We start from the raw sequence: 22,314 nt of genomic DNA, 5'->3' as shown, positions 1-22,314 counted from the left end.
AATCAAACCCTCCTTCACGTTCCCTTGTCGCAAAAGGGCACTGCACAGGAACAATAGGCACCAATGAGTCAGAACTACTATTCCTGAGTGTCTGAAGAAATGTTGCGGATTTTGAAGTGTTGTGAAGTTTGTCATCTGAAGGCTGTAGTAAGCATGTGGATACAATAGCTATCAATAGCAAGCGGAACAGCGGCTTGATTATCGATCCTGCAATAAAATCTGAAAGAGAAAGCTCGGAAGACAAAGAGATCGGTGTTGAAAAGAAAATACATGATGAACCTTACTTTAGATGTCTGACAGGCTACAAAGTAAAAAGGTGGAAGGACAAAGGACTGTTGTTTGATGCTCGAGAGGTAATTCCAGATGTATCTCTTATGACTTTTCAAACACTAATATTAATTCATCGACAATACAATAAATGGTCCTAAGTGTGTCAGGAGACTTTCTACACAACGTACACCATCACTTGTATGGTTTCATTCAAAAGTAAAAAGTATGAAGAGCAGCTGCCGTTGGATATCTCGTTTATAATGTAAGATATTTTTGTATGGAACTATCTTCTGGTAAACATTGATTAAAGGAAAATATCCCTCGAAGATTTCCTCTCGGTCTCTAAAAGAAGAATGAATATATCATTCTCTAAATTAGTGTCAGTTACCAGAGTACCAGGACTGGTAAAATATATTAGCAAATTGATCGATCGATTGCTAGTATCTCGCTATGAACGACTAAACAGGGTATGCTGGACTACTTACCAAAGAAAAGTAGGCAGTATGACGTACACGAGGTTTGCAAAACAATAATAAATAATAAAAAACATGTAAGCTCTATAAGTCTTTAGGCTTTTTTAATCGTGAAATTACCAGCGTTTCGCTGCAGTGTAGCAGTGGGCTCATCAGTTTGAATGCTACACCTTTCCATAGATAATGTTGCTCGCTTTACGTTCCACTAACTAATTTTACAGTTTTCGGAGACGCCGAGGTTTAGTCCCGCAGAGTTCTTTACCGTGCCAGTATATCTACCGTCACGAGGCTGACTTATTTGAACACCTTCAAATACCATCGGACGGAGCCAGAATCAAACCTGCCTCGTTGGGGTCAGAAGGTCAGTGTCTCAACCGTCTGAGCCACTCAGCCCGGCGTTTGCAAAAGACTTACATTTCATCAGATTCCTCTTGGCAACCAAAATTGTTCGTGCCAGTTTCATAACATATTAGCGGTACCCGTGTGCTTCGTCAATGTCTATATTAAAGGTTTGCATTCCCAGTTTACGGTCGGTCGAACGAAGATAGTCCTATAAAGTCCTACTCCGCTAGTGAGTTGTGCTTCCTTAATGATCTCACATATGAAAGCACAGATGTGGAAAAAGGGGCCTAATACAGTGCGTTTAACAAATACAGTAGCCATAATGTTGATGATGATGATGTTTGTTGTTTAAAGGGGCCTAACATCGAGGTCATCGGCCCCTAATGGTACGAAATGAAATGACAACAAAAAATTCAAAATCATCCACTGACCAAATCGTCATGAAGAAGGAATGGATGGACATGAAGCAAAAAAAAAAGAGCAAACAAAAAATAGTGGATTCAACTTAAAAAAAGGAACATATATAATTTATTACTGACCAAGTGACCACTCATAAAGCAGAATCCTGAATCGAGGATGCTTGATATCTAAAGGGGTGCAATATCAACGTCTAAGGCCCCACAGAATGGTACATGTCGCGAGTAAAGTAGAACCATGCTATTTGTCATGTTGGGGTACTAATCAAAAGTAGCGAAGACTCACAGTGTTCCACACAAGATGGTACTACTCACAAGTATTGTACTTCGTACAGGTAACGCAGACCTAGGTTGTTTCTCACACAATGGCGCCACTCATAGCCAACGCAAACCGATGAGTTTCCTCACCTAGGTGTACTAGGCACGGGTGCCGGTCCCACGGGCCCCGTGGTGTTCCTCACATAGTGGGTACTAATCACAGGCAACGCAGACCCACGGCGTCGTTCATATAGCGGTACAACTCACAGGCAACGCCAAGACCCGTGGTGTTTCTCACAATGGTACTAATCACGGGTACTGGAAACCCACAGGGGAACCACACTCTGTTGCTGCTAATCACAAACCTATTGTGTACCAAATATAGTGGTACTACTCGTAAGTAAAGGCGACCCATGGTGTTCCCCGCGTGATGGTACTAATCAATAGTAGTTTCATGGTTCTAATACCAGCATCCCTTGGTCGCCCCTTTTAGTCGCCTCTTACGACAGGCAGGGGATACCGCAGGTGTATTCTACATGTGCGTCCCCCACCCGCAAGGGGTAGCCATAATGTTAAACGAAACATTACACAGAAGTGCGTCAAAATGTACAGTGTGCAATAGATCTCTATCCCTTACGGTGGATTCCGTGACGGGTTCCGAGATCTGTATCAAAAACGAGTTTTCCGTGGATTCCCATTTTCACACCAGGCAAATGCTGGGGCTGTACCTTAAGGCAACGGCCGCTTCCTTCCACCTCCTAGGCCTTTCCTATCCCATCGTCGCCATAAGACCTATCTGTGTCGGTGCGACGAAAAGCCACTAGCAAAAAAAAAAGCGAGTTAATGTTGGCGCAGACTATGGACGAATAAAACGTTGCTGATACTCTTCTTACAACAATTTAACAAAAGATCACCTTTCTGATGACGATCCCCTTACATGGTGGAGAAATAATAGCACATAATATTCAAAACTTGCTCTGCTAGCGAAGAAAATATTAACTATTTCACCCTCCAATGCAGCAAGTGAAATGACTTTCAGTTCAGCTAATTAGTGACAAAACGAGCTCGCTTAACCCAGATGCAGTAAATGACGTTCATTTGATTCTATACTAAAACAGACAACACAAAATGATGAATGTCCCTCGCTGATGAACGTTACAGAAACCTGCTGTCAGGTCATTTCCACCCATCTGTTCACCTCCAGCACCCTATAGGAGACCTGTACCTACACCAACACAATGCATCGAACCATCGTTCTCGAGTTGGTTCTATGAACAATGGATGTTCATGAGGATGCTTGCCTCGTCACGAAGGTCACCTTTGAGCACATCTAGGATGCTGTCAAGAGTAATACACACACGTCTAGCACCATGCTCTCATCAATCTCTGTACATTATGGGAGGCTGTGCAGTGGTCGTACATTAATATGGCTCCCATTGTCTTCTGGAGTCCAAGCCACATCTCCGTCGTCATGGTGAAAGTCGGTGCTGCACAATGCAAGTCATACATCTCTAATTCAATTGCTCGTCAAGATATAATACATTATTAATGAACAGATGATCGTGGTAGATGTTTCAGGGGTTCCGTTGCATCCTACGTGAACAGTCCCCGTATGAGGACTTGTCTCTACCCAGGTGACAAGAGGAATATATTTCCTCACGTGCTCAGTGACAACCCCGTACCCTGCCATCCTCATGAACATCCAGTGTTCAGTGCATTCTTCAAAGTCTCTCTCTGTCCGTTTCCATTCACCCTCGTGAGGGTCGCTCTCTCGGCCTTGATTCTCCAGGTTTCTCTGTCTTGAGCTTCTAGTACGATTTCATATAGGGTCAGGCCAGTCAGTGGGTCCAGTTGATCCAACAATCGTGCAGGTCTCCGTCCTCTCAGCCACTTACCATTTACATTCCCAGGAAGTATAGTCCTTTCCAGGTCGTTCGTTTGGGATACAAGATGACCAAAGTATTTCAGGAATCATCTACTAATTTGAGAAAAATGTGTGTTTCCAACTCGTAGTTGTTCTACGATCCATGCGTTAGTACATAGTGGATAGAAACCACGATATCCCTAGCCTCCTTCTGTACGCCCACTTTCGTAAGATTGGATTTTCTTGCGGTCACTTACTTTGAGCGTCCAAATCTCAGGAGCATACAAGTTGTTTCAAAAATACACAGCATAATTTCAGGATTGAATTCTTCACATACAGAGAAAGAAAAAGTACATATGAACACAGGTCCGAAAATGCGTATTTCTTGGCCTGCACGATCACCTGATCTTAACCCCTTGGGCGGCTTTGTGTGAGTTTAAACGAAGTCGTTGGTGTATGCGAACTGTTGTGGAGGATGAAGCAACACGGTCCATTCAGACAGTACGTACAACACCGGATATATTCGAGTGTGTCCGTGACTCCATGCGACGTCGAGCATAAGCCTGTAGTATGACTGGAGGCGATGATTTTGAACATCTCTTGTAAGGTAATGACCGAAGTACATCAATACATGCAAGACAGGGCGAGTTGGCCGTGTGGTTAGGGGCGCGCATCTGTGAGCTTCCATCCGGGATATAGTGGGTTCGAATCCCACTGTCGGCAGCCCTGAAGATGGTCTTCCGTAGTTTTCCATTTTCACACCAGGCGAATGCTGGGGTTGTACCTTAATTAAGGACATGGCCGATCCCTTCCCATTTCTAGGCCTTCCCTATCCCATCGTCGCCATAAAACCTAAAGGTGTTCTCAAGATGTAACTATGATGACAGTTTTACCAGCGTACCAGAGATTGTAGATCTCACAGCCTACAGCGATACCATCTTCCCAACCATCTCTCATTATGTGCTCACTGCAGGTGTTGAAGAGCAGTGGTAACCCCGCGTAATTCATGTCTGACATAGAAATTACCTGAAAATGCACTATCAGTTCGTATCGTTACTATGCTGTTGTCATATATGCTCTCTGCCAGACCTATGACCTCCTTTGGTACATCCATTCCCTCCAATATTTCCCTCAGTTGGTTCTCCATTTTACAGAACTGAAAGCTTTGGAGTGCTCTGCAAACAACAGATTTATATTAAACTCTTTAGCCTTTTCAATTACCCGGCGCATGTTCAGTGTATGTGCTCTCTCGTGCCCTTACCTGGAATTCATCATCTGAAATCTGTGACAGAAGGTATTTTAATCTTTCATTTATAATTGAGAAAATAATCTTACTGGCGTGAGAGATGAAGGCGATTAGTCTGTAATTATCACACTCCAGTGGAGATCCTTTTTATACAATGGTTTAAACACAGTGTGGCATCAGTCTATTGGCCATCCTTTGTTTGAGTGCAAAGATGAAGAAACATATCTACCTCTCATCTCCCATGGCCTTGATGATTTCTGCTGTAATCGTATCTAATCCAGTTTTCCAGGTTCTTAATCGCCTTTCTGACTCCCTTTCTTAATATTTCAGGTTTTCTGTCAGCCACCAGATATTCCATTACCTGTACGGTATGTTATCTTATGGTTATCCATGTTTCTGAAAAGGGCAGTGTAGTAGTCTTCCCACAGTCCGGCTCATGCTGAATGGTTCAAAGGGTTCCGAGCTCGATTCCCGGCCGTGTCAAGGATTGTAATCGCGTACGATTAATTCTTCTGGTTTGGGGACTGAGTGTTGGTGTTTGTCCCGACATTTTTCTCTTCGTATTCAGACAATATATTACACTACCAACCACCACAATTGTGATTACATCCTTCCATATAGGGTTGGCGACAGGAAGGACATCTGGGCATGAAACAGGGCCAAATCCACATATGCGATACAGTTCGCACCCGCGGTAGAAGAAGAAGTAGTCTTTCCACACCTGTACAATTTCTCTAACACGACAGATGTTTCTCCACATTTTTTTCTGGATCATCTGAAATTTAGGTTAGAATTCTTTGGCACGGCTCCAAACTTTTTCGCATAGTTCTTTGGAGCGGTTGCTCCGTTACACGACAAATATTGTCTTTCTCAACGGTTTTCTTAATCTTTTCTAAGCTGGTGGGAATCAAAAGAAGTTGCCTGTAGAGTCGTACGTACTTCTAACAGCTGGTCAGTTTCTTTGCACATCCAGTATTTCCGTATTTTGAGGTTGTCTCCTGGTGTGTATTATTCTACTGCATCCAGAACATTTTGTTTATGAGAAGTCAAGTGCTCTCTGTCTTACTGTAAGCTTCAGGTGAGGTTTCCGACAACGGAAGGATGGGAAAGGTCTACGATTGGGAAGGTAGCAGCTGTGGCCTTAATTAAGGTACAGCTCCAGCTTGCTTGCTTTCTTTCTTTCTTCACAGTTGGGCGAGGACTGAACAGATTTAAATCACTTCAGATTGTGATTTTTTACAGGTATGTTTTAGTGTTCTGTTATATTCGTGTTCGACCGACTGAAAAGGTCGCCATTGATAAAGAATGGATTGTTTCTGAGCAAATTAGGAGTATCTTACAAGTATCCTTCCCGCACACTACTTAAATGGGCAATCCTGATGTCCTCGGTGCGTCGTTTCACAGTTGCTGAATATGAAATAGGCCTAACCTTAAGCATTTCTCCGTGAAATGCTCTTGATTTCTGTTCTGTGCTTAGTAGCATTGGGGCCAACAGTGGCACAGATTTCTGATCACAATCCTTTGCTACCGGAAAGTGTTACTAGCGTTCTCTTAAATACTGTACTAGCTTTTTTCTATAAGTATGTGGATCTGCTGTGCCATATTGATTTCTATGAAATTACAGAACAAAAATACAGCAATATTACTCGTGGGATGCAATAGTGGCACAACTTAAAAAATACTATCGGTGTTATTTTAGACCCTTACGTTGTCCGTAAAATTATTTCATTATTATAAAATCGCAAAATCCCAAGATATTCCAACATAATCAATAAAAAATACATTGCAGCAATAGTGACATCACAAAACATCCACGTCATGGCTTCGGCAAGGCGAATGAAGGAGCAATTTTTAAGTAACATTCTTACTAACTGAACACCTACCGAACCATTCAGTTCCGCTTGCTCTTTATTCCATAGATTAATCGTAAGATTTCTTCATTTCGCTTCTAATGGAAACTTCGTACTCATTTATCTCAGAACTTGATTTTTTTGAACTGTGCCACTATTGCAGCTTGTGCGCGGTATAATGAACTGAACTCCGCATGATTGAATGCATACATAAAATGCCTCCTGAGTCCGTTTTCTATCAATAGCATTGCCTTTCCTTGAAGTTAAAGGAGATTTTAGGCATCTTTCCGGATCAGAAGTTAGTTTAAGTTATAAATAAGCTATCTTTGGAAAATTCTAAGATAAGTATTCACTAAACTCCTCCTGAGTAACTTAGTGTTCTTAAAGGAGGAATCGTGCCACGAAGCCTAAGGACATGTCTCATGGTAATGTGTCACGTTCTGAGTCCATTCAGGTGCTATCCGTGCAGTTACCTTGTTCGTAAGGTAATTGCCGCGCCGAGTAAGTTGCTCTACAGAAACGCAACTTACATAAAAACCTCTTCCTCTTATATGACACCATTTCTTAAACTATGGGCGCATGTGTTGACTTAGTGGAGGTGGATCTATTTAGTGGAACGTGCGGTTAATTTTTCATTGATATTGGCCCACTTGTCTGGCAGAAGAAAGTTTCTTAAGAAGAAAGCCATAATTTCCAATTCTTTAATAGTGTATATTTTTATCCCTTGTTTAATAATGGTTTTTACAGGTACGCCGAAATAAAATATTCATATTTAACGTGTTTGTTCGACAGACTGAAGAGTTTGTAAGTTACATGCTACAAGAAAGAGAAGAAATGGGCGGTTTTCTCTCCCGAAACTGCCACAAATTCGATATTTTTATAGATACTTCAAGTTATGTATAGGGAAAAGGCGACACTCCGGAGATAAAAACATCGATATTTTGGTCATTTGGGCGAATTTTTATGACTAAAATAGAAAGGATTGAGTTTCTTTTTTCTTGTCACGAAGTTATTCCGCTGAATTCAAACAATTTATCACTGTAATAATGCTTTGTTTGCTAATTGTAATTTTACATTTAAATCTCATTTTTATCCCATAATATTCTGCCAAATTTAACAAAATTTCTATGGTATATGTATCACAACTACGTTAATAATGGAATTATTGATTGCAGAATTTTTTCAAGTAGTAGGGATTTTTAAGTTCAAAATTTTAGAACGTAAAAATTACCTAAACTTTAGTACACAGAAAAATCTATACGTAGTGCTTTTAAAAGCAGTTTTATCTGGCTAATTACGAATTTACATTAACAAGTTAATTAAATTTCATGAAAAAATGTAATTAAAAATTTCAAAAAAATATTTTGGGAAAACTATTAATTGTATATGAAAGAAGTGTTCGTGATATCTCTACTTTTATGTAGGTGACATTCCCACGAAGTTTCGTGAAAATCCATGCATTAGTTAATTTTTTTTTTATCTCCGGAGTGTCGCCTTAACGAAGGCGCAATTGTCTTCAACCCGCAAAACGGTTCTGCACTGAGATTTGCATAAATATTAGCTATCTTAACTATCACAATCCCTGAAATTTATGCAACTCACAATACGTAACTGCAGGGCGGTTAGAAGATATTTGCGCATTGTTCAAATAAGCTTATATTCTAACCTATCAATGTCTAAAATTAAAAATTTTATAAAATGTTTTACGTCGCACCGTCACAGATAGGTCTTACGGCGACGATGGGATAGGAAAGGCCCAGGAGTGGAAAAGAAACGTCCGTGTAGTTAATCAAGGTACATCCCCAGCATCTTCTTAGTGTGAAAATGGGAAACCACGGAAAACCATATTCAGGGCTGCTAACACTGGGGTTCGAACCCAGTATCTCCCGAATGGAAGATCACAGCTGTACGACGCTAACCACATGGCCAACTTGCTCGGTCAAGACTAAATTCTAGGTTTCTGCAGTAGCTGCGATTGGGGGGGGGGGGGCGAGAGGGGGCAGTCACCCCCACCCACTTTGTGGACAAAACATTACATTTTTATTCCATCTTAGTCGGCTAAAAGTAGGAAATGTAGGAATTATTTAAAAAATTATTTTTTTCAAGACCCGTTGTCTTATCAACTAATTCTTTCCTGTATTTTCTTTAATTAAAAGCCTCCGTGGCTCAGGCGGCAGCACGTCGGCTTCTCACTGCTGGGTTCTGTGGTTCAAATCCCGGTCACTCCATGCGAGATTCGTGCTGGACAAAGCGGAGGGGGGGAAAGGTTTTTCTCCGGGTACTCCGGTTTTCTCTGTCATCTTTCATTCCAGTAACACTCTCCAAAATCATTTCATTTTATCTGTCAGTCATTAATCATTGCCCCAGAGGAGCGCGACAGGCTTCGGCAGCCGGCAAACTTCGTATCCACGCCGCTAGATGAGGGCTTCATTCATTCCATTCCTAACAAGGTCAAATGACTGGAAACAGGCTGTGGAGTTTCATTTTCTTTAATTATTAACAAAATTGTTAGCGGAAATATGCGCAAAATATCGTTCGTCGCGGCTAACCGATTTGCATAGCACCACAGCTAGTAGTGGAGAATTTGTATGTTCTGTAAAGAAGGGTAGCAGGTTTTTTATTTCTTTTTTGTGCCAAATTCATGGACACTGAGGTATGTTTCACCTGCTTGACGCGCGCATTCGTTTGTCTGGTAGTCTCTTTAGTGTCTGTTAGTTTCTTAGTGTGTAGTCAAATACTAAGTGTTTTTAATTGTATAATCACGCCATACTTCTCTTTAATTGTAATAAAGGTGTAATATTGTTCTTTGGTGAAAGTTTCATTGTATAATATTCAATCAAAATCTCAAAAAAAAACTATAAATACCGCATTTAAGTTGGTAGACTGTCAACCTTTACTCCTCTGTCGAAACTCGCTCAGAGAACATAAAAAAATTTACCATATTGTGCCTTTTTTTCAGTTTTGATGTATACACCCCGCCCGCGCAACACACCCCCAACCCCTCCGCTCACCCCATCCGTTATATCCTACAAAACCGTGTAGTTTTTGTTGTCTGTACATATTTTACCCCCTCCCCTCCAACACTTCGAATTCTCAATCGCCGCTACTGGGTTTCTGGCATGTCATTAGTTAAAATGAAAGGTGGGTAAATACATTTCCGGAAAAAGGTGTGCTAAAGCAGAGACAACTCAAAAACCCTGACAACACCATTGCACCATAATCATACCGAACTGTATACATTGATGAGCATTGATCCAACAAGATCGGCGCCGCTGTGTCAAATTTAGCCATAGCTCGGAGCACGTGATCGTTCACACAGATATATCTGAACTCACCTACCCTGTGTAGATAACGCAGGTTACGTGAACGAATTCGATCCACGATATGACACTATTATTTGTCCGAAATGGAAGATAACTGCTTTTACTCAAAGAAAGTGTAAAATCTGCCGTAAATTAAGAAAAAGTACCCAATATTTTACTTGTAGAGAATAATATGGATACATACTTTACTACCTTACAACTATTTTTTTCCGCTACGTCGCAGATCTTCCGTATGTGCTTTGTTTGTCTAACACTGCCAAGTGTGATGTCTTTGCTCACTGAAGTTGTTTGAATTAATTAGGTGTCGCTTTCTTCATGTTGCTCATTCGTTTTGTGCCCTAACTCATTCATTATTATTGGTAAAGGGACCATGCTATTTTAGTGGCTGAACTGCCCGCGCTACTTATATGGACAAAGATAATGAGAATTCACAGACATAGCATTCCCATTCGTTGGTGTTATCCCTGGACCTCAAGAAAGAAACAAAATACGGCACGAGCAGCGGAATGCAACATAAGGGAGTCCTGTATACAGCCCGTAAGTACGTATACATACTTCTCTAGATATTTCTCTAGTAACGACGGTATTTCTTAATTTACTGCAGATTTTGCACGTCATTTGCGTAAAATGAATTATTATGTTCCATTTGGGGCAAATATTTCAGTGACATTAAGTGGTTCGGATTCGTTCACAAAACCAAAGTCGTTATCTCCAACAAAGATATCTTCATCTGGATTTTACATGACGTACAGTAGTCAATACAATTCTTCCTTCCCTGTTCGTCACCCCCAGAAAACAAAGCGCGGTCTCTTGGATGATCATAGAGGGGACATGATAGCCGAGTAGCATCGTCACTGGCTTTTTAGCATGGTGGCCATGGTTCAAAATACTGTCACTGAATGTGTGATTTTTGAAATGAGAAGTCACGTCCAATATGTATTATTATTATTATTATTATTATTATTATTATTATTATTATTATTATTATTATTATTATTATTATTATTATTATTATGATGCGTGGCCTCCGCTGAGGTCTGGTGCAAGTCTTTTAAGGCGACACTCTGGAGATAAAAAGATATTTTTACCTAATGCATGGATTTTCACGAAACTTTGTGGGAATGTCATCTACATAAAAGTAGAGATATCACGAAAATTTCTTTCAGGTAAGTTACAATTAATAGTTTTCCGAAATAAATTTTTCTTGAAATTTTCAATTCCCTTTTTTCATGAAATTGAATTAACATGTTAACGTAATTTCGTTATTAGGTAGATAATACTTCCTTTAAAAGCACTACGTATCGATTTCTCTGTACATAATTTATATAACGAGATATATCGTACTAAAGTTTGTGTAATTTTTACGTTCTAAAATTGTGGAGTTAAAAATCCCTACTACTTGAAAAAACTATGCAATCAAAAATTCCATACGCAGGTTTCTTAATATAGCTGTGATACATACACCATACAAATTTTGTTATATTTGGCAGAATATTGTGGGAGAAAAATGGGATTTAAATGTAAAATTACAATTGATAAACAGATCATTATTACAGTGATAAATTGTTTGAATTCAGTGGAACAACTTCCTGACAAAAAAAAAAAAAAAGAAACTCAGCCCTTTCAATTTCAGTCATTAAGAAAGTTCACTAAAATGACCTAAATATCGATTTTTATCTCCGGAATGTCGCCTAAATTGACGACCTGTGAGGATGGGGCCCTATGGTGAATTGTAATGTACACACATACCCAGCTCTCGAGTGATCGGAATTAAACAATGAAGCTTAAAATTCCCGACCCGGCCAAGAATCGAATCCTGGACCTCTTGAACGAAAGGCTAGCGAGCTTATCATTTATCGATGGAACCGGACAAAACTGATGGTCACGATGCTATGATCAAAATATCAACAGTCACGTAAAAGCTTATTTGCTTTCAGATTATCATGTACTGTATATAAGTATTGAACAAATCATTGTTACATCGGAAATTACAGAGTATCCAGCATTTCTACAAAGCTAAACATAAATTGCTTTGCAAAGTGGTAGACGTCACCTCATTGTCGAAAATCTGTACATAATAAACAATGAACAACACAGGAAGGATTCCTTAAGTAGCGATTTTTTAAATTTTTTAAACAGAATTATTAGGTTTTTTAATTTTTAGAATTTGCTTTACGTCTCATTAACACAGGCAGGTCTTATGACGACGATGGGGCAGGAAAGGCCTAGGAATGGAAAGTTAAGTGACCATGGCCTTAATTACGGCACAGACCCAGAATTTACTGGCGTGAGAAAGGGACACCAAGGAAAACCATCTTCAGAGCTGCAGACAGTGGGGTTCGAACCCACTATCTTCCAAATGCAAGCTGATAGCCACGCGACCAATTGCTCGTTGGGAATTGGTTTGAAATTACTTTGAAAACTTGCAATTTGGTAATAGAGGTCTAAAATATTAGTACAGTGGTTTCTTGCTACCTGCGTGAATAACAACTAGTACTTCCACTAAATGTTTTAATTCCTCCCCTGAAGGCATTCGCCTTAGTGTAGGAGAATGGAAATCCACGGAAAACCATTCTCAGGACAGCCGATGGTGGAGACTGGCCCCTCTCCGTCTACCCCCTCCTCTGCTCGGTTGGACGTTCAGAGTGCAGGGAACTTTAAAACTGCGTTTTCAAACGAAATTTTCCCATGTCGTTGGTTTTCGGCATGTTTAAGAACTCCCCGGAGACAGTGACCAATTCCCAACAACTCTTCCTTCCCAGTTCAATACGTCCAGAAAGTATAGCAACTGAAGGGAAGTTAAACAAATAAGACTATAACATTAATAGGTTGATGTAGAAATATTTTCAAAGAGGTACCAGCGTCACACAGGAACACAGCACTATCTATGTAAGCAAGTAAGAACAATGGCAAATACACCAGTCGGTACCTATCGCTTATTGTCAACCAGACTAGGACAACCACAGGTCTTCTCAGTGGTGAGAGATGTGTCCATCAGTGTACACACTACTTCTAGGTGCTTTTCTTTGGATTTCAGGTGAGTTTCATTAATGTGAGCATACAGAACGTAGGAATTTAGGATGCAATCGTCAATGCACTTTGTTGTTTTCGAGTATTTTTACGTAGATATTACAAATTCTGACAGATGCTTCTGATTGAACCGTTGAATCCATGATTTTTATATTGATATTTATCGCCTCTGTGGTGTAGTGGTTAGAGTAATTAGCTGCCACCCCCGGAGGCTCGGATTCGATTACCGGCTTTGCCATCCAAGTGGTTCTCCGTGTTTTCCCACTTCTTTTCCAGGAAAATACCGGGATGGTTCCTAACTTACGGCCACGGCCACTTCCTTCCCTCTTCCTTGCCTATCCCTTCCAATCTTCCTATCCCTCACAAGGCCTCTGTTCAGCATAGCAGGTGAGGTCGCCTGGGCGAGGTACTGGTCATCCTTCTCAGTAGTATCCCCAACCAAAAGTCTCACTCTCCAGGAGTTAGGTACCTTGAGGCGGTACAGGTCGGATCCCTCTCTGAGTCCGAGGGAAAAACCAACCCTGGACGGTAAACTGAGTAAATAATAACTATTATTATTAACTACTATTAACTGAGCTTTTAAATAGGAAATATGAAAACTTTAGAATTCAAGATGAAAAATCGGGGCAAATATTCATTTATAAGACGAGGAATACGGGATTGTAACAATTTATCAAGAGAAATGTTCGATAAATATCCAAGTTATTGGAAAACATTGAAAGAAATGCTAGGTGAACAATTGATAGGGAATCTGCCGTCTGAACGACAGCACTAAATTCAGATCATTGACGACTGAGGATTTGTAAATACTGAAAATTTGTGGCAAAAATATACGAACACGTACCGGAGAAGGGATATCTTGATTAGCAGCCACGTGTGCTTTTATTTTACGTCGCACCGACACAGTTATGTATGTCTTATGGCGACGATGGGATAGGAAAGTTCTAGGAGTGGGAAGGAAGCGACCGTTGCCTTAATTTAGGTACAGCTCCAACATTTCCCTGGCGTGAAAATGGGAAACCATGGAAAACCATTTTAGAGCTGCCAGCAATGGGGTTCGATTCCACTATCTTCCGAATGCAAGCTCACAGCTCTGTGGCCGTATCTTGTATGTAAGACACATACCCCTGCTTTCGTCGTGAGTCGAAGTGGGGAAACCACAGTATATCATTTTTAAGACCTGTGGTGGTTGTGGTGATTATTGTTTTAACAGGAAGTACAACTATAAGTTAATTCCATGTTAAGGAAACAGTATTGCTCTTATGACAACAGGGTTGCTATATCGAATGGCTTTGCTCAACACAATCACGGGTAAACGGCGGCACATTTTTTGTGAAATTCGGTACTTATTTTCAAGATAAATAGCGGAAGAAACTAAGCTGCAAATTATTTTATGAACGAAAGGGGACGGGGGATTTACAGGGGCTATTTTTGATTTGTACATAATCAGGGATAAACTACGGCAAAAAAAAGTCCTCAGCATTGAAGTGCAAGGCAAATTCGGGGAAAAAATAGAAAAATAATATCTTTTATGGGCTCGAGGGGTGAGGGATGCATTTATTTGCATGTAATAAATTTCCCCAGGCAACATCGGATACTATTGTTCTGTTGTATCGCTCGAAAAAGCAACAGTAAAAATGAAATGTGGTCGTGAAAAAAGTTTAAAATTAAAATGCGCTTAAGAAAGAACAGCGAAATAACAAAACCAAGCACAAATAAAACATACGGTAAATTCTTTTATCAGTACAAGTTTTGCCATGCCACGACACCAAAATCTTCAGTAACAACTCCTGTACAGTACAAAAATAATAGAACACACACTAATACTATGCAATATACAACCAACTCTCACTCAATACAAGACAAGTATGCACTGATTTAGAGCGGGAAAACACTCATGCAAATTGTGCTTCCTCCCTACGAATATATCTATTAAAATTAAAATGTTATGTAGTTTAATAACTCACGGGCAAAAATGCCTCATCCTTTTTATCTGTCTTTCGTAATACATTACAAAATTTAGTATAATAACCCTTAATCACGAGGGATTCTAGGTGTCTCAGAGGGGTTGTGTTCACTCCTTCACTCCTTATAGGTCCATAAGAACAGTACTGGTTTCTTAACGTGGAATGGGCTTAACCAGCCTCTATATAGCCTAACACTAATGAGAGAGTAACAGATGGAAAAGATCCGACACTTCGAAAAATTAAGGTATCGGTCTAAGAATGATAAGAGTCACGAAGGGCGTCAAAATGAAAGTCCCTAGGCGTCCAATGCTCTAATGCCGTCGGGTTAGGAAAATAACAAGAGTTGACCAAGGGAGGTCGGATAGGATAGATGAAAGTGAGGAGCCTAGCACAAGTAGGCGGAAGGAATGCCAGAACTCAGTTAAGGTCCCCATGGTCTCCAACCCATGCTCCTAAGTTGAGAGTCCCTGGAGCCCCTTTTAGTCCCCTCTTACGAAAGGGAGAGGATACCGTGGGTGTTATTCTACCACCCACACACACAGGGGTGGGGGGCGATTGCTTTAAGGAAAAGTGCAAGGAGATAACCATCCCCCTCTTAACTCTAATCAGGAAAAAGTAAGAGTTCTCATCTTTCGAAGAATTATGGTGTCGGCAAAAGGAATGGGTGGGGGTGGGGGAGTACGAAGGGCGCAGGCCCCGAAAACCTATATGTTCATTCGTTGACAAAGATGAGTTATTGCCCTGGGAGGACTATACTGAAGGACGTTAGCTATTTGTAGTACATGTTTGTGTTTAGTTTGCGCGTAACAAAGTACTGCAATACTGAGTTGTATGGGTGTGTGTATATTTCGATTGTCCCCTGCCGTTAGCTCCTGTACCTCGACACCTCAGACGCACATTGGCTTAGACTTCGAACAAACATTGTGGATTTTTCCGTGTTGCGGCATTATCGGACGATGTTACATATTTGCCATTACTAGCGAAACAATCCTTGTATTTTAACTTAAACCGAGCTCGATAGCTGCAGTCGCTTAAGTGCGGGCAGTGTCCAATATTCGGGAGATAGTGGGTTCGAACCCCACTGTCGGCAGCCCTGCAGATGGTTTTCCATGGTTTCCCATTTTCACACCAGGCAAATGCTGGGGCTGTACCTTAATTAAGGCCACGCCGCTTCCTTCCCAGTCCTAGCCCTTTCCTGTCCCATCGTCGCCATAAGACCTATCTGTGTCGGTGCGACGTAAAGCCAATAGCAAAAAAATATAATTAACTTAATTTTTCCGACACGTCTGTCACAAACGGGGCCTTATATTTGTCTCATTGCCATCCTCTCCCATGCTCCTCTCCCAAGATGTTCAGTGTCCAATCAGTACCACATGCAGGTCTGATTGTAATGTCAAAATTCCTTATTTTAATCACCTAGAATATATCTCTGACATTCATCACGGTATTCAGAGCTCGGAGACATCTGTTTCCAGATGCTATTCTGTCCTTTATTTCCACAGTGAAATCATGGTTGCGCAGAACTCTACAGCTTCAATATCTGAACCATGACACTTCTCTATCTGTTGCATTATTTATAGTTACCTCAATCGTTATAGCATTAAATGCCATTCCTTTCGATGTGAATATTGCCTAACTGCGAGTACAATTAATATTCAGTCCAGGTGAATATGCTCCAGTCTCAAGTTTTAAATATTTCATTCAAGTTGATTACATTTCTGACAAAGAGAAATAAATCGTCTTCATACGCCAAATAATACTACTCCATACAACGAAAAATTGAGTGTCTTATACTGTCTGGTCCAAGAAAATATCCTCACGCTTCCTTGAAGATAGATCCTTCTCCTTTCTCGTGATTTGGAAGTTAAAAATGCCTCAGTATTTCAATTTGCACATATTTAAATTGTGAAGTAAGTTCCATTTAGTGAGAGAAACTGCGGTCTACCGGACTATTTACAAAATGTATATACTTTGGCACAATTCTGCTTACTGGATAACAACAATTAAGAAGAAGCCATTTGTGAAGAGCTTTGGAGACCTATGCAACATCTAGTGACTAAACAACACGTTTATTGCTAAACGGTAGGTTTGAATTTGTCTGTTAATATTCGAAGCTGGAATGATATTAAATTATTTTGCAAATATTGCTTATATAAACTGATCAGAAATCAACTGATAGCAGTAAAAATCCCTTTAGGCAAGCAACTCAATGGTGAAAACATCCTAGGGACATAAGCTACGAATTTTATGTAAATAAAATATAACAAAGTATGAGAATATATTTAAGGTCTTCAGGCTTTTTCAATCGTGAAATTACCAGCGTTTCACCCCAGTGTGGCAGTGGGCTCATCAGTTGGAATGCTACACCTTTCAAAGACGCTGGCGGCTAGTGCACCGCTGAGACACGGACGAACGAATGAATGCAGTAATCCGTTGAGACACCACTGCAAGCCTCTTATGTAGGACAATGCAGTGACAGTGCACTAGGGGAAGTATGTGCCTCCACTTGTACAAATGCCTGCCTTTGGCCTTTATGTCAAAAAAATAAGGTTCCTAAAAGGAAACCATAATTTAATTTAATCGATTGTTGATATGTGAATATATTCTTTATTCCTAAAAAACACAATCCTTTTCTTAATCATCGTTATCCGGTCGATTAGATTAGCAGATTGCCTTTTTCTACCACTATGAGCGCTGATGTTTGTCAATGCAAAATTTCACTTAAAAACTTTATAACTACATTCGGTGTGAGTAGTTTTCAAAAATCATAAAGAAACTCTTGAGGCCATTGAATCAAGGAACACATTACAGAAATAATTTTGTAAATAACTTAATGTGGCTAGGATTTGAAACAAAAAAGAAAAAGAATAAAGAAACAAGCGATTTAAGGCAGTTTTCCGGAACTTCATTTAGGCCGGAAGTGATTTTCGAAATTGTTTTTCTCATTTTAATAGGGCTATCCATGATACACAATTTGAAACATTTCCGAGCCCTTCATCCTTTCAACTTTCGGCACAATAGAGGAAATTGCTTAATTTTACGTTTTTCGTAGTATGGAGACCCCTAATTTGTCTGCCAAGGAATGTTTTCAAGATTAAAACTGCGAGAATTTTTTTTTCTAGTTGTTTTACCTCGCACCGACACAGATAGGTTTTACGGCGACGATGGGACAGGATAGGGCTAGGAGTGGGAAGGGCGGCCTTAAGGTACAGCCCCAGCATTTGCCTGGTATGAAAATGGGAAACCACGGAAAACCATTTTCAGGGCTGCCGACAGTGGGGTTCGAACTTACTATCTCCCGAATACTGGATACTGGCCGCACTTAAGCGACTGCAGCTATCGAGCTCGGTGCGAGAAAAATATCCGTAAATGATGGAAAATATATGTGTAGGATGTAGGGCCTGGTGGAAGCATAAATCTGTAAGAAAATTTATTAACAAATGGAACGCTAAAATCAGTACCCATACAGAGGATGTTTTTGGACCAGACTGTATCACAACTAAAATGTTACTATTTAGGGAATTTACAGTGGTAAGATTGCAGAAGCATAACATTTTTTAAAATTTAATGGACCTTTATTGGTCATCCTCCATGTACAAGGAACACTCACAGCACACATGTTTGTTTGTTTGTTTGTTTGTTTGTTTGTTTGTTTGTCAAACCCTTGTCCCGTTTCTCTACAGGACCGGGTATGAGGAGAGATGATCTGTCGTGGCGGGTTTTTATGACCGGATGCTCTTCCTGACGTCAACCTCATCAGAGGAGTTAATGAGATGAAACGAATGACATAATATATGATAGTAGGAAGGGAGAGGGTGAAACCCAGTGCAGGCACATAGCCTACTCCTGTCGAATAGCACCAAGCGGTCTGCTGAAGGCTTAACGTCCTCATCCGACAGACGAATCACCACGAACAGCGTCATATGCGCTCACTCCATATGAGCACTGCGGAGAAGTTTGGAATTTAATCCAGACTTTTGGCACGCAATCTAGTGATTAGAAATTGTATAGCCTACCACCACCTCTCCTACTCTGCTGGCCAACATTCTGATGGTGAAAACTTTTTCGACCAGCGTGACTCGAACCGGCTAACCTCGGTGTCAGACCGTTTACACTTCAATGCCTTAACGATCATGGCCACAAGGTGGGCTACTCACAGCACACATACAAAAATATAAATAAATAAATTATTGTCAGCGCAAAGAACATATAAGAAATGAAAACCAAATCGTCCACATTCTTCAAGTAGATAACACCACACTGAATCACTCTTCCGGGAGGAGAGGGGGAAAACAAACAAAACACTGGCAACAATGCGATGAGCACAAAGTCAAATTCTAATATCCGCGACTCTCAAAACGTCCATCACAGCATTGAGAACCGAATTGTTTTCACCTTTCAACACCAATGCAGCGCTAGTTGGGAACGGCACTTGTAAACACACTTCAGCCAGAAAACGGCTTCGAGAAGCATCATAAAGGCACACTTAAACAAAATGTGGTCGAGATCTCCATCCTCCGCATACTGACATCGACACATCGACAGCGCGCTGAATCTAAAACCCCTATGCGATGTAGATGTGAAGGGAATGATCCATTATTTAGCCTCATTCGGATTATTGAAACCGTTAGACCTCGTGAAAGCATAATATTACATAGCCTCATATTTCAAGTCTCTCTCTATCAATAAAATTTACATTTTGAGATAACATGGACATTTCCCAGTATTAAACAGAAAAGAAACACACACCACTGAAACGTTAATATATTTTTATATTTTTGACACTTATCGTAAGAACTATTATATCTGTATCATTTTCAGGAAATTACTACGTGAACGACGACATTATCGTCAAAAATTAATCTATTTGACCTCCGATATTATAATGGTAATCCTCCGCAGCTGATCGTTCCAAGCCTGCTATGGTCACCATAACCAGGTAAGCTACGTGCGAGCAGTAACTTATCGTGATATGTCTTGTTACAGGTGCTGCTGGGCTTGCCTGCTCACCACGAGACTATGGATGGGGCAGTAACGTGTGTGTCTGCAATGCAAGTTATTGCGATATTATAACTCCTTCGATGGAGAAGAACTTACCATTCAATAAGTACTTGAGGTACTCCTCCTCGAAACATGGACTGCGCCTACTTAAGTCGCTCGGATTCTTTGTTCCTCAGCTAAAGAAAAGTGAGTAACCTTAAATATGAAGTTAAATGTAATAACCTCTAACTAACAAGTGCCGACCGATCAAGTGGCTGCGCAGTTTGAATCACTTAGCTATCAGCTTGCATTCGGGAGACAGTGGGTTCGAACCCCAATATCGACAGTCCTGAAGATAGTACTCCATGGTTTCCCATTTTCACACCAGGCAAGTGCTGGAACTGTATCTTAATTAAGCCCTTTCCTCTCCCATCGTCGCAATTTAAGACCTATCTGTTTCAATGCGAAGTAAAGCAAATTGTAAATAAATAAATAAATAAATAAATAAATAAATAAATAAATAAATAAATAAATAAATAAATAAATAAATAAATGAAAAAAGCAAATACCAATGGCTTCGTACGTGTGGAATTCGTTCTAGTTTGATACTAATGTCTTTTTTGTATCTCTCTTCTGGTTTCCTGTGAGATAATGGCAGTGTTTTCAGCGCTCCATGCGGACAATATGCACCGTTGATCCATTAAATTCTGATCACCTACCTAATACGATGCAGAACAACATTTTGCCCGCAGAACCGTGTCCACTCGTCGAGGTATAGATTCATCGAGGTGGCGGAAGATATTCTGGGGTATCTGGTACCACAAGCGCAATAGGTCTTCCAGTTGGCATACACTGCTGGGTGGTGGTAAGGTAGCACGGATCCGCTTCTCCAAGTAAAACCACAATTATTGGATGGGGTTCAAAAGCGAGGCTAACTGGGGCCACAGCATTAAATCAGATTCACTATCCTGTTCCTCGAACAAGTCCTTTCCAAACCTGGCAATGTAGCATAGCTCACTGCCCTGTTAGAAGTGGCCGACACCATCAGGGAACACTGTTGACGTGAACAGATGGACTTGCTCCCTGTTACGGGGTTACCCGTGAACCAGCAGAGGTGAAAGAAGGTGCCGGGGTGAATGGGTCTAACTAGAATGCCACGAATTGATTTAAAACTTTAACAAAGGTTATATTTCTTTAGAATTTCAAAAATCAACAAATAACAATGTAACAGGTACCAGTAGTAATACACAAGCCTAGGAAAAACAAGATTGGTGGTATAAACAGATATTGTGCTTCAAGCCGTCACTTTACAGTTCCTGAGCTCCTAGCTCAAATTTACAAGAGACACAAATTTGCACAAGGGCAGAAATACCTCAATACATAGAGCGCTTGCTCCCAACATATAATATCCAGCCTTCAAAAGGCAGTCAGTAATCTTACTTTTAAAAAAACTAACAGGCTCTCAGTTTTCAAGCCTACTCAAGGCAACACCAAAAATATCTTACATCTTTTGGCCTACCATGGCCCAGCTTACAAATTGAAACAGGGGTATCTCGTACCCAACCTATAGGGCCTTCGAGTAAAAGGAAATAACAGTTAGATAAATGGCCCAAACACAAAATGAAAGGAGGCGAAAGCTTGCACTCCTCGATATGAATTCTTAAAAACTAAAGGGCACTAGGTGAAACAGGGGCTATACCCGAACTATGGAGGTGACTCGTATAAGAAAAAAATTTAAGACATTACGGAAAGGACGAAAATCAGTTACAAAACGTAGTCACCTCAAACCAATATGAAGCGGAGCTCGAGAGGGTACATCACTCTCTATCCCCGATTTACAGTGAAAGATTTTATGAAGTTATTACATAAGCTGGCAGAGGTTACATTTTCAGGAAAGTAGGTTACATAGTTAAAGTTTCGGACCTCTCCCTCGGGTTAAACTGCAGAGCTAGCAAGAAATAAAGATGTTAATTGGCCATTACCTTATCGGTGTACTGTTGCCTGATGAAAGAGGCGTCTCCCGCCTCCGGCTTGACACACACACTTAGATGACGATCAATTGGCCAAGAGACGTGAAAATCCGCACTTAATAAAACCTCGGGGAAAGTTCGAGACCTTTCATGAATAAACCAGCCATGCCCTCTCACTTTATTGGTAAATTTATAAGTTACACTCAAAATCGTGGAAGAAGCCTGTGATAGGCGGAAAATTAATTACAGAAATTCGTGATTGGCTAAATTCAAAACTGGCGGAAAGAAAAGATAAATATTGCCAACCCAAAAATATGGAACAATA

General features: G+C 40.5%; 1 protein-coding gene across 1 annotated transcript in view; it reads left to right on the top strand.

Moving 5' to 3' along the window:
- Positions 1-22,314, top strand: part of LOC137501182 (lysosomal acid glucosylceramidase-like) — a 109,104-nt gene that overhangs the window by 32,530 nt on the left and 54,260 nt on the right. Inside the window, exon 3 of the mRNA XM_068228044.1 lies at positions 20,026-20,226. Coding sequence (XP_068084145.1) covers positions 20,026-20,226 — 201 coding nt within the window. The remainder of the gene's footprint in view (positions 1-20,025; positions 20,227-22,314) is intronic.

Source organism: Anabrus simplex, chromosome 6, assembly GCF_040414725.1.
Source record: "Anabrus simplex isolate iqAnaSimp1 chromosome 6, ASM4041472v1, whole genome shotgun sequence".
Classification (NCBI taxonomy): Eukaryota; Metazoa; Arthropoda; class Insecta; order Orthoptera; family Tettigoniidae; genus Anabrus; species Anabrus simplex.
The sequence above is the reverse complement of the archived record's forward strand: the minus strand, read 5'-3'. Positions and strand labels throughout refer to the sequence as shown.